This window comes from Coccinella septempunctata, chromosome 1 (assembly GCF_907165205.1).
Source record: "Coccinella septempunctata chromosome 1, icCocSept1.1, whole genome shotgun sequence".
NCBI classification, from domain to species: domain Eukaryota; kingdom Metazoa; phylum Arthropoda; class Insecta; order Coleoptera; family Coccinellidae; genus Coccinella; species Coccinella septempunctata.
Window position 1 is genome coordinate 33,679,661 of NC_058189.1, and position 18,260 is coordinate 33,697,920.

An 18,260-nucleotide genomic window follows, 5' to 3' on the forward strand; every position below is an offset into this window, starting at 1 on the left:
GCAAGCAGTTTATCTCAAAAACGAAGAGCTTTATATGAGAACAATGAGACAAATTGGGTGGTGACGTATTCATTTCCGGTTTAACCGGAAGCGTTGCAAACTTGAGGACATTTTACATTTGAAATCGACAAAATCCTCCTTGAGTCTACACAAACCACGTTTCTATATTACATTTTCCGAATTGAAAATATTTTGGATGATTGGAAAAATCTTGGAATATAACTATTTTTATTAGTTCTTTGAAAGAAAATCATAATTCCTCGATATCTGTTGGATAGACCACTGTGACGTCATTTGTGGTTTTTTGTGCTTGACTTATTCCGATGAAGGAATTTCAATGATTCATAATTTATCAACAAGACCCGTCATTATTTGTTTTCCATAATCATAATCTTATTTTTCTGCTTCACCCAACGGTGCGAATACGTTTCAACTAGAATATCCTGACAGGCTGGGATGGTTTTTCTTATTGCAGAACATGAAATATACATTGTGTCAATTTGAGAAGTTACCACCAATAATATTTCTAGCCCCTATGCAAAATTAGGAAAAATGCAAGAGGAGGTAAACTTTGGTTCAGGGGGGTAGAGATAATGAAATTAAGTCTCGAATTAAGTTCTATATGTCGGATTGACCTAAAATTCTCAACCAAATTCTAAAAATATTCGGAAACTGCATGTTGAACGCTAAAACCATCCTAAAGTTTATAAATGGGACAATCATTAACCAGATGAGTTATGGTTTCTTCATTGCCTCGCTCAATTCAAAATCATTTTTCCGTCCTAATGGGATTCCAATTTTCGTAAGCTTTCCAACAAGCCCACACATTGTTTACATACATGTATATTTTCATTTGAAGAAGGGTTGCAGCTAAGGGGTTTTTCTTAAAAAACACTCAATTTTATTGCTAGAATATGAGGCTTATTAAAAATCCATTTACGGGTTTCAGCACCTTTATTTAAATTCATTCATTTATTTCTTTTATAATACTTCATACAGTTCTCTTTACTGTAAGAGTTCTGCTCAGGCATCGAGTATAAATTATTGAATTGAACAATCGAATACTTAATGGCTCAAGTAATGATTCAGTAACCTTCAGAGTTAGTCCATTCGATAGCACATGTTAATATTTGCTCTTTCATTGCGATCGTACGTTTGATCAATGTTGATCTTTTGGGTTACGTTGAGATTATTTCGATTCGAGTTCAGTATTTTTAAACTCACCTTCCCGGAGTGGAAAAAAGACTATTAGATTACGAATGGGTTCAATAAAATATTAAAATTATATCGACAATTGACGAATAAGCGGGACTGTTATATCAACAGTATCCAAGTATTGTGATTGAAGCTATTGTCTGAAGAATCCCACTAGCTCCATTTTCTTGATGTCACTTTCTCGTTTGATGGTCTCTGTTTTTTGTTATAAATGTATATTATGGTTGTCTGGAATAAATGTTCAAATCTTTCATTCGTCTTTTTGATCTTATATTCATTTCACTACCTTACGTCACTCAAATGATGATACAATAAATACGCACTTGGCAATTTCAAAGAATTCAATGATAGTTTTTAGTGATTCACTGGACGCAGCATATTCAGATTTCCTGGGGTGATAACAAAAACCACTTCTTTTTGGAAACCCAAAAGTTGAGCTCACCTTCCACGAGTGAAAATCTACAATATTCAATTTTGATTTGCAACTATTAAAGCAAGAATGCTTTGAGATTTTTCTTAAATAAATGACCTTTAGCTCTGTGTGTAATTTTGCATCAGTTTCAAGATACATATGTTTTATCGTCCACTTTTTCTCTGAACATTCACTATTTAATCTCATCGCATCCACTCGTTTGTGCTAATAAAAGGGCGGCGTCTCCTGATTACGTGGTTCAATTATAGAATGGCACCAATTTTCTGGAACTCCATATTGTTACTTTTTAATTATTGTGGATTCTGAGCATGAATATGCGCTCATACAACGTACTTGAGTCAATTATTGAGAAGATAATTGCTTTCCGCATAACGGTGACTGATTTTGTCACCGGAATTAGTATCTGAGAAAAGGAAATGCATTGGGATGTTAGCCATTCAAGTGATTCATTAATTTAGAGATGGAATGGTTTAACGAACATCTGGAGGGCCTTATGGCGGATTTTATTTTCAACCAGATTCATAGCAATTGCAATAGTGAACATTCATATTGAAACATGGAGCCATAAAGTAAAAAATATTGATTCAAAAACACATGATATATTCTTTATAAACCAGATGCTTAGCTCCTAGCGTTGTGAACTGGTCCTCTTGGAACACTGGTTAACTGTACGAGACTCTCAAACAGGCATATCTGCCTAGGTGGGTCTGGCTTTTTGTAGGGATAATATATTATACAGTGTAGTGCATAATGAAGTCCCATATTTGCGAGGCAGTCATTTTTATAGGACTGTCATAGAGTACTCAAACCTTCTGCATACTATTCCTTATATCCTTTTTGACATGAGATAAGCCTCATGTTATAGGAAATTGACAAGCAAATTCAAAACTTCGCTTTTCAATATGTCCAAGAGAAAATAACAACTAGATGAAAAAAAATTGGATTCTAGAGAAAAAACATTAGTGGTAAATGGTGATACATGATTTGACCAGTTCTAAGACAAGACAATTCAGTTTAAAGTGCCCATAGACTTCACATAAACACAAGAATGAACTAATTTTTAATCACAATTATTTACAATCACTTTTACTTATTTAACTACATAAACGGCCTCTTTCATAGTGGACACTCTCTCCACCGGTTTTCACGATGTCTTAAGTCTTTCTTTGACACTCAAGAATGCATTTAAAATCTTTATAATTGTCGATTCTTCTGAAGGCTGCTTCAATCCTTTCTTTCAATTTGGTCAATTTAGCGCTTCTTTTTTTGAATATTTCTTCCATTCTACCCCAGAGTTAGTTGTCGCATGGATTTAAGTCTGGTGATCTCGGTTCCTTCTCAGGATCCCAGACAAAATAGTATTCACTTCAAAAACATGGCATAGCCTGCTAGTCTGCAAAGTTATTTTCCCATGTAAAGTCTAGAACTCAATTTTCTCTTAGAGGCGATCAAACCAAGTATCTAAAACCATTTTTCATTACAGGTTCTTTCCTTAGAATCCGGAAAAATTGTTAGTCAGTTGTTACCTTTTCTTGAACATACAGAAAAACCAGTTTTTGTGGAAAAATTTAATTTTTTTATCGAAATCTTATGAGATCAGGCTTATCTCTCAACTCAGAAAAAACTTGAGAATAATAATAATAATAATAATAATAATAATGTTTATTTCATAAATGAACAAAATACAAACTGAAATATTATGCAAAACGTTTGAGCGCTCTGATTCTCTTATTAAAAGTTATAAGCCCCTCAAATAAGGGGTTTTTTACAGTATTATTATATTGTAGTATAAATAAATAATATATTCCAACTTTGGTTAGAATCCGGAACAACAACAGTTCGAAATTTTCTTCTCCTATCTATCATTCCTGAAAATAATGTAAATTTATGTTTGTTTCAGGAGAATCTAAACCTAGTCAGCCGGTCTCGAGAAGTGGGTCGGATAGGAGACCGGATTCTGTCAGAGAGGAAAGTGGTGCGGGAAAAAACCACGATGGTCAGGCGGGAGGTTTGGTCGACTCTGTCCAGGATAAGGATGACAGTCCTATTGAAAGGTAAGAGATGTCAATTTGACCTGGAATCTTAATTCTGATGATTTTCGAAATCATCAACAAAAATAGTACTCAATCGTCAACATCACAATATTCTCATTTAATAAGGTTAGCCATCTTTCTCAAATTGAATCGACTACAATGAAACTAATGAAGATGTCATAGTCATAAGTTCATTAGAAACATTGAAATTTGGAAACAAAAAATTACGAAATGAATGCCAAAGCCGGCTTGCAATTATCTCATTGGATTGTTGGGGCTTCAATCGCATGAATGGCAAATTTCGAGACGTCAATTCTCTCCGGGTGGTTAGCCTAAAACTTACCCCTGAGGAATCTAACAGGGTCGAATCGCTACTCCAAAAAATAGGCCAATTGACATCTGCATTTCTGTAGATTATTCGATTTCCTAAAAAATCGCTGTTTACGAAATCAATTCAGATATACAGGTTGATTCACCGCGATAACCTATTAGACGTTTATGCAGACCTATCACAATTCTCTGCTGGAATTTTGCATGTTAGGGCTTTGGAATATGAACATTCTCCCTAAAATATTTTCCGAACTTTGCAACTTCGGGTCATATCGGAAACAATCTACTACTTCCTTATTTCCAATGACACCTATAATATATCTTCACATCCTTAGATGTCTCATTTGATGGCGATTTCAATAGTATGCCATACCTTGGGAAAAAACCCAACGGTTTATGAGTTTTTGGGATTCTTATGAATGAGGTCACATTTTTCGTAATATTTTTGCTGAGTAGGTTTCTTTCAAAAAAATCTTCAATTCTTCTATTAAGTGGTATTATAACATTGTTTGATGTTTGGGCCTAAAATGTACAGGGTATCCCAAATTATGTGTCCAGTGAAGGGATCGCGTGAACTAGAAGAGGAAGAGCAAACCAGTAGGCACTTTTCTTTTTCAAAGAAGGGTGAAATCCGTAGGCTCCTAAGATGCTTTTAGATTTCAAATTATGAAGCAAAGTCGTATTTTTTATGTGAATATTAGTTTGTCAACCTTGAGTTGGGTATTAGATTTTTGCTGATAACTCGAAAAAGAAGAATCTCAAGAGGCTACATTGAATGGAAACTTTAAAATACTGTTGAAAAAGCATTAAATTTTCTTATACTTATATCCTCTAATCCACTCCATGTTCAAGGAAAGGAGAAAACTCGAAACGTTTCCTTAGCATAATCCCGATGCAGTCCTGGATTCTGGAAAAAAAGCTTTATTTATACGAAATTCCCGGTTTAGATACCGTTTCAGTCAACCGATAATTAATACTCTCACTTACCTCTCAACCAATGCCTCTCTTATTTGTATGGATACAGCATAAACAAACGATTCCAACGTACCCCAATCATGTAAATCCAATGGCGCCAGGTCTGGGATTCTAGGAGACCAGTGCACTGCCCCATAACGGCCGGGAATGGATAAACATACATTTTCCTGGCGTTATGGGGCAGTGCACTGGTTCCTAGGAGCCCAGACTTGACGTCACTAGATTTTCATGTTTCTTTGAATGATGAACTTGTTTGTTTATGCTGTACCTATACAAGCAAGAGATGGATTAGTTGAGTGGTAAGTGAAAATATTAATTATGAATTCAGAACAACGGTATATAAATCGGGAATTCCGTTTAAAGACTGCTTTTTTCCAGAATCATAGAGTGCACCGCAATGATTCAGAGGAGAGAAATAAGAGCATACTTACTAGGAAAAGCTGTTGAATTTGCGTGTAGCCGATGGGAGGATAGTAACAACAATTGTTAATTATTATTCGTGTTGTTGAATTAGATAATCATTCTTGCAAAATGAATCGAATAAGTTAGTGTTATACAATACTATCTTAAACCTTCGACTTCGCTCGCCTAATATTTCAGTGTCAAACGCCGATGAAGGTATATTTACAATTAAGATTGATTCAATATAATGAAAAGAAAATGTAATAATAATAAATAATCAGCAATCCTAATCAACATTACATAATTAATAAGCATAATATAATGAAAATCCAAAGATGAAGAAGCGAGAGAAGGCTAAAAACAAACTCCAATTATAGAGAGATTCGCGCAACCTTCCTGATAAAAACCTCGTATGATACCCTTCATTATATCGATCGTGTTTCTGTTTACCTCTCCTCAAATTAGCCGTCACGTGACTACGATCCCGGAAAGATTTTATTTCTTGCCTAAATTGGTATTTCTTCAACATGATATATCCGTTAGCAGTAAATAATAAAGGCAGATAAGGGTCATATTCCTTTTCATATTGATCCATTCCATGCCAGTCGAAAGCCCTCTTCAACTGATGTTAAAATTGTTTATCGTGGAGTTTCCTCAGTAGTTAAATACATGCCATCGCGAAATTTTTGAGCTCCAAAAAATTGTACTTTATCATTTCCTTCTATCTCCTTATCTTCATTCACGACTTGTTTATAAAAAAATCGATATTTTTTGTCATCTCATATATATGTAATCGTTTCGGATTACATTATATCTTAATGTAACCTATATCCTATTCTGAGGCTTGAGCTGTATTAGCGTTAAGTTTAATTAAAATTTATCCAGTAGTTTCTGCGTGACAGACTTACAAACATCCATTAAATTTTTCGTGTTTATAATATGCAAATTGGATTCTTCCATTTTCTCTTTGTATTTCCCAAATGCCAGACTAAAAATTTCAAGTGATCTAGAATTGTCCATGAATTCTTCCCAATATATTCTAGGCTTCGGTGGAGGAACCATTCGATTTGGTCGGATATACAGAGTGAGTCGGGAGGAACGGACCAAACTCCAGATGTGTTTTATACACCTAAAAATAGTTTCAAAAAACTCATATGATGAAACTTATACGATTCTCATTTGTTTTCAAAATGTAGCGTAATTACAAACAAACAAAATTTCCTACATTAAAATGATTTCAATCATAGCGCTGTTTCAACAAATGTTCAAGAACCGCCATTAACCTCTTAACACATTCTACTTCGTCTGCGACGGGCTCTTGTTGCTTTTTCAAGCGATTCGTGTCTTTCTTTGACAAGCATTTCTAATGCGTCGTATTAGAACCTCTCGAGTGTGGATTTTCACTTTGTACACTTCATTTTTAAGCCAGCCCCACAAACAATAGTTCAGTGGTGTGAGGTCTGGAGATCTTGGAGGTCAACTAATAGGACCACCGCGACTAATCCATAGTCCTGGAAACTCTTCGTCCAAATATTGCTTAACCTTACGAGTGAAATATGCTCCATGGTGCTGATAATACATTTGCATTCTGATGTTTAGAGGAACTTCCTCTTAATAATGCTTTTAATTCATTTCGCAAGAAAAATAAGTAGTTCTCTCCTGTAAGACAATTTTCTAAAATATGCGGGTCAATTAAATAACCATCGACCGTACCACACCACACGTTAACCGAAAACTTGTGCTGGGCTGCTATTCTCGAGCATTCGCATTATATGCGATCGTACGCATCGAAAAACGTTGTGATGTTTTTAACTGCAAATAGCAGAGTTTTCCAGAGTTTCACCAAAGCATTGTGTGCTTTCATATGGGCTAAACACAATGCTCTGGTGAAACTCTGGAAAACTCACCAAAGCTCACCAAAGCATTGTGTGCTTTCATATGGGCTAAACACAATTCTTTGGTGGAAATCTGGAAAACTCTGCTATTTGCTGTTAAAAACATAACAACGTTTTTCGATGCGTACGATCGCATATATTGCGAATGCTCGAGAATAGCATCCCTTGATGTTAGTTTCGACTGCTGCGTGTGAATTTTCGTCTGACCATACATGAGAGTTGTGAGTATTATTGCGTCAAACACACTGACACTAACAAATGTTAGAACAACAAAACGGACCAAACAATAGATAACTACAGCATTCGTGATAAGAGGGGGTAAACTATTTAAAACATTTGAATTACCCTATATTTTGAAAACAAATGAGAATCGTAATAGAACATATGGGTTTTTCGAAATTATTTTTACGTGTATAATACACAGCTGGAGTTTTGTCCGTTCCTCCCGACTCACCCTGTATACGTATTAAACCACCCCCAAATTTAAACGTATAAAGTAAATAATGGGATGGAGAAAAAGAAATTTATTAGTTTTTGTGATTTTCAAAACGTTATTCGACATGTTTATTGTGCGATTTACGTCGAAATATTCTGTTGCCATTTTGAAGGTATCTTTATAATGCTTCTCTTATAAAAACCTTGAAAAACTCCTCTCATCAATTTTCAAAATCTTCTCTTGATGCCAATTTCACTAATTTTGCAATGCAAGAAAAACATGGTAATGGCTTGGTATCAGTTCCGGACTGTATATGTTAAAATTTCCTGGGTTTTCTGGCGAGTTACTATAGACGTGTGTGGTCTGGCGTTAGCATGATTGAAAACAACACCTTTCCTGTGAGCCAATCTGGCAGTTTCTGGTCAATAGCTGGTTTCCAATCGTTGACAGTAGAGATCTAATTTCAGCGTGTGGCCAAATGGAAGCAACTCATGATTCCACCAAATTCACAGAAGAACCTTTTTGGACGTTAGTCCTGTTTTGGCCACCGTTTGAGCTGCTTCACCGTGCTTTGATCACGTTGGTTTTGGCAGAGTGTTGTCGTATGTCAGCCATTTCTCGACCCCTACTCACCATCCGTATAAGAATAGACTAGTCATGAACGAGCGTAGGGAAATCCCAGAGAACTCGAAACATCAAAACGCAACTGTAGACCGATTTCGGGATCATTGTCCCTCGTCAGTACAGTGTAGCGCTAAATGTTCCAAATTGGGGATGGAGTTTTAAACGAGACCGGGACGACGTTTTGAAAAATTCTCATGCGCCACCTGTCCAGCAAAGACTGATGTTTTGACTTTTCTGCCATTTTCTACATAGAAGAACCTTTTTGGACGTTAGTCCTGTTTTGGCCACCGTTTGAACTATTTCACCGTGCTTTGATCACGTTGGTTTTGGCAGAGAGTTGTCGTATGTCAGCCATTTCTCGACCCCTACTCACCATCCGTATAAGAATAGACTAGTCATGAACGAGCGTAGGGAAATCCCAGAGAACTCGAAACATCAAAACGCAACTGTAGACCGATTTCGGGATCATTGTTCCTCGTCAGTACAGTGTAGCGTTGAATATTCCAAACGTAGGATGGAGCGAAACCAGGGCGACGTTTTGAGGAATTCTTATCACGATGCGCCACCCGTCCCGCAAACACTTCGCTTTTTCTGCAGACTCCTACTCCAATTCATGGCTCCCAAATTTAACTACCATCTAATGTGAAGCAATTGGTCAAGCGACCGCACTGACCGCAGGCTAGTTGAGAGGGTTCGCTCGCAAGACCACATTCGTTCGGGAAATACATTGAAAATAGAATACACAGTACTTCAAGTGCCAACCCTGCACGTCGGAAATTACAAACTGAAACAACAATTTCAAGTTATCGTTCCAATAATGCGAGCTACTTATGAACCAGCGTAGGGAATCCCAGAGAACTCGAAACATCCGAACGCAACTGTAGATCGGTTTCGGGATCATTGTCTCTCGTCAGTAAAGTGTAGCGCTAAATGTTCCAAACTGGGGATGGAGTTTTAAACGAGACCGGGACGACGTTTTGAAAAATTCTCATGCGCCTCCTTCCAGCAAAGACTGATGTTTTGACTTTTCTGCCATTTTCTACGTATAGCTCGCATTATTGGAACGACAATTCTTTGGAATTGGAACAAAAAACAGCAAGAGAATTGTTTCAGTTTTTCAAACGAGCATATAAATATTTGAAATTGTTTTATTGATACTTTATAAGTTTATAAGATATCGGTCACTACAAACATCTGTTTAGGTAAACCTACCAATATTTTGCCATATTCAACACAGTTTATCAGAGTTTTCGTGAAATTTTGTCTCGCCAAATTGGCTAAATCGAATAAAATGGGAGCTTCAAAATGATGATATCCTATTCAAACAATTGTGACGCTGCTACTGTGAAACACGTGTCACCCCCCCCGAACAAAAATCAATTTCGTTTTAAGGGTAGCGTGACTTTGAGACAGTCGCAGTACGCTGCGACGTCTTTTAAATAGATTAAAGGAAGGTACGGCCAAATTTATTTTCACCGCTCTCATTGACCCCATCTCCGGTACATTTCGGGGCTCCTTCCAGGTTTTTTCTGCCGTAACTTGATTACCTTTCTGCCTGGCTCGCAAGAGTTTTGTTATTATACGTATACCGAGATTTTCCAGGTAGGCGAGGTCCTCAGTCTGACTAAACAAAGGAAGTTCTCGGAACTCTGAGCAGTTCCGTACTCAGGATTCAAACCGACTGTTTTCCTTTCATCTCCAATGTAAATTTAATTGTTTCGGTGAGAAATTTTGTTTTCAAAATTTGTACTTAAGTCATTGAATAGAATTTCAGACCTAAATATGCAGACAAAAAATTTTCGAAATCCCCTCTATTTAGATTAGAGAATTTTTCACAATTTCAGTTCATGATCTTTTATACTACCTGACGAATAGTTAAAAAAAAATCTTGAAAAAGGTTATTAGGTACAGTTTCAATGAAGACTAGTTATCAATTATTCATCAGGAGTTCATTCATCAAATATGCATTATTCGAAGTTCTTGTTTATTAGTGTCGGGAATGCCGCTAGTCTGAATAAAATATTGGGGTCTGCAAATACACTTTGCCTTATCCCAATGAATAATGACTTAGTTGGGTGATTTATTGAAAACTCTGTTGTTATTCTAGTATTTTCATCAAGCAACTGTTGTTATCTCAGTTCGACCGAAATACGGTCTCCTTCTTATGCACTGAGCAGTCGGTATTCGGAAGGTATTGTTTTCTATATATTTGTACTATAAATGAAATATCATTCATAAAACATGGACAATCGGTACCAGAACCAGAGTATACAATAACGATTGGGTATGGTAAAATGAGGGGAATTTTTTTTGTTTGAAGAATAAATTAGACAGGAGATTCAGAAGAAGCCAAACCGGTGAGTGTGAAGTCAGGAATCCTCCTTATCGATGATTTGCTTGAAGTGAAAGGGTTTTATCTTACAACAATATTATGATATTCAATCACAAACACTAAATGATGATGATTCGATACAATACGTTCGGAAATTCACAGAAAGATCATTAATCTTTTGTTCAGATCATGCCAGTTTCAGGAAAATTAATTATAGCCTATTTCAAAGACAGTTATTGTGGAAATCAGTTTCGCTAATCAGTTATCTTCCAATACGTCCCTGCCTTATCCCAACATCTATTTTGGTCAGACCGGAACTTCAGAGGCGTATCCTACCATCTGGGGAACAGTTAAATAAAATGCAGGGATGTCACGGCTACTGAAACCACGGTAGATCTACTGAAATCGACTCTAGATTGTCTCTCTGAACCCCCTCTGGCGTCCACTCTTTAGATGCCATCATCGACAAAATCATGCTCACCTTCAGAGGGTGGGGGGTCGTGTAGTTACACTATTGAAACTATCAAAGCGAGATATGAGAAGTGTTGAATTCTCAAGATATTTCGAGACCTGAAAATAGTTGGTTACACACGATCATTATGGTTTGACAAAAAACAATTCTTATATTTTTCATCGATAAATTGTCATTTCCCCATTTATCAATACTCAGCCAATTACACTACATAATTGGATCTGAAATGTGAGAATCATTTCCGGGGGAAGTGCTTTGTTGATTTTTTCTTCGAGTGAACAACCCCTAATTTAGGAATAGATGGAGAATATAGACTGAAAAACAGCTGCGTGTAATCCTATAGAAACTTAAAAAGAACCATTTGTTAGTTCTAACTTTGAAACACCATATGGACATACCGGCGCACGCAATTTCATGGGCAGCTTTTTTAATATCTACTGGATATCAGTATTTTGTACCAATAATTATAAGGAGGGTTTGGAATCTAGAACTAACAAGTTATTTGCGTCTTTTTTCATAGATTTTATGCTTGAACTTCATTTGGGAGCTTAATCTTCGTTTCATTAAAAGGTGTATACGGCCATAAGTGAAGATAGTGTTAAAGAGCTGTTTAGCTCGGATACTCTACTGACCTCTGAAATAATCTTTCGTATTTATGGTCCAAATATCTTAAGACGGAGTGGCAATCCAATTCGGAATTCCAAAAGAGCGATACGCCCCCTGCTGTCAATTTTTGTAAATAGAAAGTTAGTAGACTGGACCATTTATATCGAGAAACGGAGAATATTTTGGTTTCAAATATATTTTAATCTCCTGAAAATACATTACTCTATCTCGTTATAATGTGATAAAGTTTTCATAATTTAGATCCTTTTAGCAAATGTCCGAATACGGCTTCCTTGTAAAGGTGTCAGTTTTCAGTATTTCCCACGATGAGATGAACGTTTAGTCAATGTTTAAGAACATATATAAATTTGTCCTTATAGCATGGGTACAGTTTGTGTACATTTGAAATTGGTTACAAAGAATAGAAGTAAAATTAAATAGCCTGGATATACAGGGTGAGTCTTTGACTCGTACAAATATTTTAGCAATAGATTCTTGAACTCAAAAAAAAAAACACTTTTTCCGATTCGGCCCTGATAAGAAGATATAGCCATTTAAAGTTTTGATAATGAGCTGTGCCACCCTTGAAAAAACAGAATTACCTTCAGAAAAACTAGTTGAATCTGTGGCAATACTACACATCGGTGGATCTTTTGAACAGAGTTGTATTCAGCCAAATTACCCAATTTTTCAAATTTCACTGATTCTTCTTAATTTTTGAATGACAAATAACACGAAAACGGCGCATCATACGAGAATATATGAAGAATACTTTTATTTCACAAAACGTTCAAATATTCATTTTTGTCCAACTTAATTTCAAGATTTAGGTTCTTCGAATTTTTGGTATTTTTTGGTACGTTATGATCATAATGAGAAAAATGAAAGGAGTGAGTGATATCTTGTGTTCGAAAAAGATTCATCAAATGAATGAAAAACTATATTCCGAAATTAATTACATTCGATAAAAATGTTTGTGGTTTGTGGAAAAAAGTGATTCTTTTGACCTCAAGAATTTACTGTTAAAATATTTGTACGAGTCAAACGCTCACCCTGTATAACCTCGAAATTAAAGGATTAGCAACAAATCTGTTTCCCCAAAGACGGCAATTTGTCATAGTTGTGGCTCTAATATAATCAATTATGATCGAAGAGCCAAAAAGATCGGATTTGAAAAATATTACTCTTATCTTTACTTTTATCATCTGATTCAGAACATTGCTGAGCAGTAACACACTTGAATCCAGTTTCGGCAAATAATTTTAAAATCGAGAACAAACTATCATCTGTGAAAAAAAGATTTATTTGGTGAAAATCTCAGATCCCCTTCAAAAACACAATGGTTTTGGTTTGCATTCAGAACTGTTCAGAATTGGTTCAAAGTAGTTGAACATCAAGGTTGTGGGAAGCTTCGCGCGAACTCAATCTGAATGAATGTGCGAGTGTATTGAACTGATCTGGAACCATAGAAAAGTCGAACCAAAACAGGCATCATCCGCATAATGACTCTACTAACGATTTAGGTACTAAAATTAGTAGTACGAGACTATATATGATATCCTGGATGTAAATGAACAATTGCGAACAAATTTAAAGGACGATTCCTTGTCAAAAAATAGTGTGGGGTCTTTCATATAATTTTTTTTTGAGAATAATATGATGAATACCCCTTACAGATGACATCCTAAAAGTAATTTTGCCCTTAGAAAACAGAAAGCTGACAAAAATGAAACTGGACAATTCTATAGGTGGGTACAGACATGCTCCGAATACCGCCGCGAACCGCGTCGCGTACACCGACGCGATCAAAAAAAGTTCGCGACGATGTTGCAGGGTGCGTTGAGAACATTTCACCGTTCCGTACTTCGCACTGTATATTTTGTCTTTTCATCAGTAATTGAGTAGAATCTACATGATGGAGGTGTTAAATTTGCGTTAGTTATGGTAATGAAAGTATTCAATAACTTTGGTAAATCACACAATATTTTAGCAAAAAGTGCTACTCTCTTATTATGTTGTTGGATGGGATGGCCCACGCCAAGTATCTATTTTTCTTTCTTTTTACTTTCAGCCAAAAAACACAGGAGATCTTATTCGTTCAAAATGAATTAGGCTATCAAAAATTAATCTTTCAAAGGTATAATTAATAAGGAAAAAAGTTTCCGGCGAAACGAATTTTAGGGGTGTCCTTTTTTACCCTTCGAAACACCACCAAATTTTTGTTACCTTTCCGCTTACAAAGAATATCTGCTAAATTTCATTTGTGTCAGTTTTCTGGATTCTGAGAAAAAATTAAAAATTTTCTTTTTAGGTGGCAGTAGTAATATAGTTCGCAACTATTCATGTACTCCATAAATGAAAGATATTAGTTTCTGCCTGAACCGGAAGTGACAGCGCATTGAAAAAAATTTTAGAAAAATAGATTACGTCCGTCTCAATATAATATATTCTGTTGATGTTCAATTTAGTTTTTCATAATTATCTTATGGATATCTTGGCGAATCATTGATCGATTAAACTCCGTTCACCGGTCGATTTTTCGAGAAAATCTTTACTCGAAAGTCGAATCTTGGGTTTACGGAAAAGGTTCCATCAGATGTCCCCCAAGATTTCCAGATTTAACAATATTGGCTCTATTTGTGAGATCATTTTGAGATTTTCCGCCTTGTTTTTTTTTTGTTTCCAGTGCAAATACTTCAATCGAACTCAGCTAATTTATAGCAAAACATAAGTATTCTCAATATTTATTGGCAGGTTGTAATTTATTTTGAGTTTACGCTATCTATGCCCCCTGAAGTGTCAAAAATGGCACCTGTTTCCCCTTGACATTTGTGTTGAAAGCCATGTGGTACGATCAATAAATAATTCAATGAAATTCCATTCAATTGACCTCATCATCTTGCTCTTTCAATTGTGAATAACATGAATGTTTTTTTAATCATCTCATAGAATTAGGTTACGCTATTGACTGACTTATATAATCCGAGTAGAGTTGGAAGCTGAACAATCAAATTTCATTTTCTAAATACTGCCCTCTTCTAATGTATCTTTTCTTAATTTTGAATTTAATATTTCTTTTGGTAAACCACTATATGTACCTATAGTCACTTCATTCGCTTCGAAGAGCATCAATCTACCGAAAATCTCAGCTACCGAAATTGGGGACTGAGCTTTGGCAACCCCGCTTCAAACACTTAAAGTTCCAAGGGTACAACAAAACTAACCACTTTGCACACCGTAAACGGCACGACATCGGATAAGTTTATCGAAGAAATTTGCAATCGTTATTATCTAATGATATTTGAGTATTATCAGCTGTACGTTCCACCGGGCAGACTTGTCGGAAGACTATAGAAATCAGATAGTGATGATGGAGATAAACGAGAATATCCATCAGAATAGAATGAACAATGTTTCGAGTGCTTTTGTGCTAGTGTTCTTATTGTGAATTCGTTGGAAACCGTGTGTGACTGAAATATGTCTATATTCAGGAAACAGAGGTAATTCCTGTTCGATTGTTTCACGGTGTCCTTACGTCAAAGTTCACGCATGGTGTGCTCTCGTCAGCTGATCGAATTCATTTTTTGTTTTGGCTTCTAGGTCGTATCTTTACCGTTTTCAATTGAATACATTCTACTGAGGAAACTGCACCCTATTTTGCCGAATTTGATCCTGAAAATGAATTCGATTCAGATTAGGATCTCATTATCATTTTTATCTCATCTCGATATAACATAACCTCACCCAATTAAATTTTGTTTTATATGCTGCTTCGTTTTATTGAAAGATGGAATTTGGCTGTTTCGTTTCTTAATTTATTTTTGGGGTTAAAACTAGTTTGATTCAATGTATTGAACTAGAAGTTCAATCGAATGAAATAAGCCTAAGTGATGTTTTTTTTGGATACTTGATGACGAAAAATCATGCAACAGTATGCTTAATTATAATAAAACTAAAGAAACTGAATTGTAATATGATTTTCACTAGGATGTGCAGTAAGTACCTTCACCCAACTGAAGAAGCAATTGTGATAGGGAAACACGCTCGGAAACACGTGTAGTGGATTAAATACCTCATCCTAGTAAAAATAGTTTAATCAAGTTTTTTTCGTTTTATTATACCCTACATAGATTCAAGAAATTAATACTACATATGTATAACGAAACTCAGAAGAAATTACGAATTTCTTCATCTTTATTATTATACTATTTTTTCCCCAACCTAGAATTGACATTCTTTGTGTTCTATTATACCCGAGATTACACCAGATTCGAACTATCAATGAGAGCCAGTTTCATTATCCATTTTGTCTCTTTAATTTCAAAGCTTCTTTTAGAAACGAATTTTTTTTGCTTGAAAAGGCAAGAACTTTGGACGTCAACCTGCAATAATTTGCTAAATGCAGTAAAAATATACGGGCTGATTCAAAACGAAAGATGAATCCAGAAACTATATATACTACACTGCTAACTACTTGCCTACTCGTAAAAAATAAACAAAAATCATTTCGGCCAGCTTTTTGAAAAATTGTTGAAAATGTCTGTTATTCCAATAGCTCTTAACGAGGTCTTTATCAATTTGACTATTTAGAGAATAAATGCGACCTATTTTATCATTTTGACTTTTGTTTTGGAAGTCGATAGAAAATAAAGCCAGCAAAGTAATTATTATTTTCGAAATCATTATCTTCAATCTGACAAGTGTGATGTAACGGAAACAGATGTTTTATTCTATTTTTAATTGTAGCGGAAGCAGTATCATCAAACAGTTGATTCATCCAATTATGAGTTATCGTTAAATTGAAGAATATTATATGTATTGACTTCGATTGGAGAAACATAAATTTTTCATCTCCCTTCTATTCTCGGGAAATTCAATGGAATTGTAGATATTCGAGAGAATAATGACTGCTTTATTAAAAATTGGTTAAATTACTTCAAGGTGTGTTATTCTCATTGAAAAAATTCTGTTGAAAGTGGCTTATGAATTTTGCGATATATTCCAAGAAAGTTCATTTCCTTCCAGAAAATTTTCATTTGGCCATTTATTTATTGGCATACCTTTCGACCAGCTTATATATTTGTTTAAAATTTCGTCTTTGATCTGCTACAAAACAAAACCCATGCCGAACTGAAGAATCTATTATGATAACAAAAAACAAAAAAACTCGGAACTTAATTCAGTTTCTTACGGATTTTTATGAAATATGGGTCACATGAATTCTATTCAATAACTTTTTTGTTTACAATTAATTTTTATTTCTGTTAATGTTCAATTTATCATAAGAATTCAATTTAAGTTTTCTACATCGAAAGTTTTCCATCAGATGAATTTAGCAGTTGGTTTCAGAGAAAAAATCATATTAATTCAATGTTTCAATTTCAGTTCCGTCAGTCTTCCATCGAGTGGACATAAGAAGAGGAATACGACTAACATAAATAGGTCCGAAAGCGTAAAAGAACAATCAGAAAAGGTAAGTTCCTCCAACTCAGTTGAATAGCAAACTCTTCTTTATTGTCCAACTATCTATCATAAGATACGTATCGTTAATAAAAATAGAGGCTGCTACTATGGCTGCAGTACCGTAGTTTGATAGACCATAGAATTAATACTAACCAGTTATACAATTTATTCAGCAGCTTGACGATTCCATCTTGATAATTATTCTTACGATTTGGATGTATTTTTAACAAATCAACCATTCAAATAATATCTCATGCTGAACTGAAAATTAATTTTCAGTCATATCTGAAAATGATTCTTTCAAAATATGTAATGCCCATTGTATACTCCATTCACTTTTATGAAAGCACTCGGTTGGCCTTGGAAATTTGACAAATTTCATACTGTATACTAAGAAAATGTGAGGTTATGATTCTTGTCGAAACATTTTTTGATTTTAAATGAGCGCTATGTTGCCGTTCTACGTAAAAGTCTCAGTGATTACATATTTGTCGCGATGTAAATTTAGGTACTTCAAAATATAAATGAACTCATATGTGATGAACATAGTTAATGTTTATACAAACTGAATGAAGGAATTCCAAATCTAGTTATTTGCATGGAAAGATCATGATTTTAATATATTCATTTTGATAGGAAATAAAATGAAATTATTGACACATAACATGCAATATGCAGTTATCTTATTTGGCTGAAGGTTGAAGACGTTACATCAGTTGTTAAATTCAAAAAAATCGGATTCATGTGTCCATCGACAAACAAAATCTATTTTGGTGAATCAAAGAACACAAATCTGATATTTTCATCAAAGAAAGTAATTTTCTTTGGACATGCAAAGTTCACATAGAATTTAGCCTTCGTTCGTCCTTTTATATTTATAACTCATTGATTTTGAAAGTGATGCCCGTTCGTCGTTATATTCCAAATTCTTTTCCGCATAAGTTTTCAAATTATAATTCCAAATTTGCCGTTACAGCCACCACCTACCACCCTATTGAGTTTCCCAATAGAAGAAAATTCTTTTTTGTCATCGTGTTCAATCAG

At 35.1% G+C, this 18,260-nt stretch overlaps 1 protein-coding gene across 4 annotated transcripts in view; it reads left to right on the forward strand.

Moving 5' to 3' along the window:
- The window catches only part of LOC123311621 (rho guanine nucleotide exchange factor 12), a 176,615-nt gene that overhangs the window by 118,759 nt on the left and 39,596 nt on the right, over nucleotides 1-18,260 (forward strand). For all 4 annotated transcript variants that reach the window (XM_044895693.1, XM_044895680.1, XM_044895689.1 and 1 more), the window contains 2 exons: nucleotides 3,549-3,702; nucleotides 17,139-17,226. In XM_044895693.1, the coding sequence (XP_044751628.1) occupies nucleotides 3,549-3,702; nucleotides 17,139-17,226 (242 nt within the window). The remainder of the gene's footprint in view (nucleotides 1-3,548; nucleotides 3,703-17,138; nucleotides 17,227-18,260) is intronic.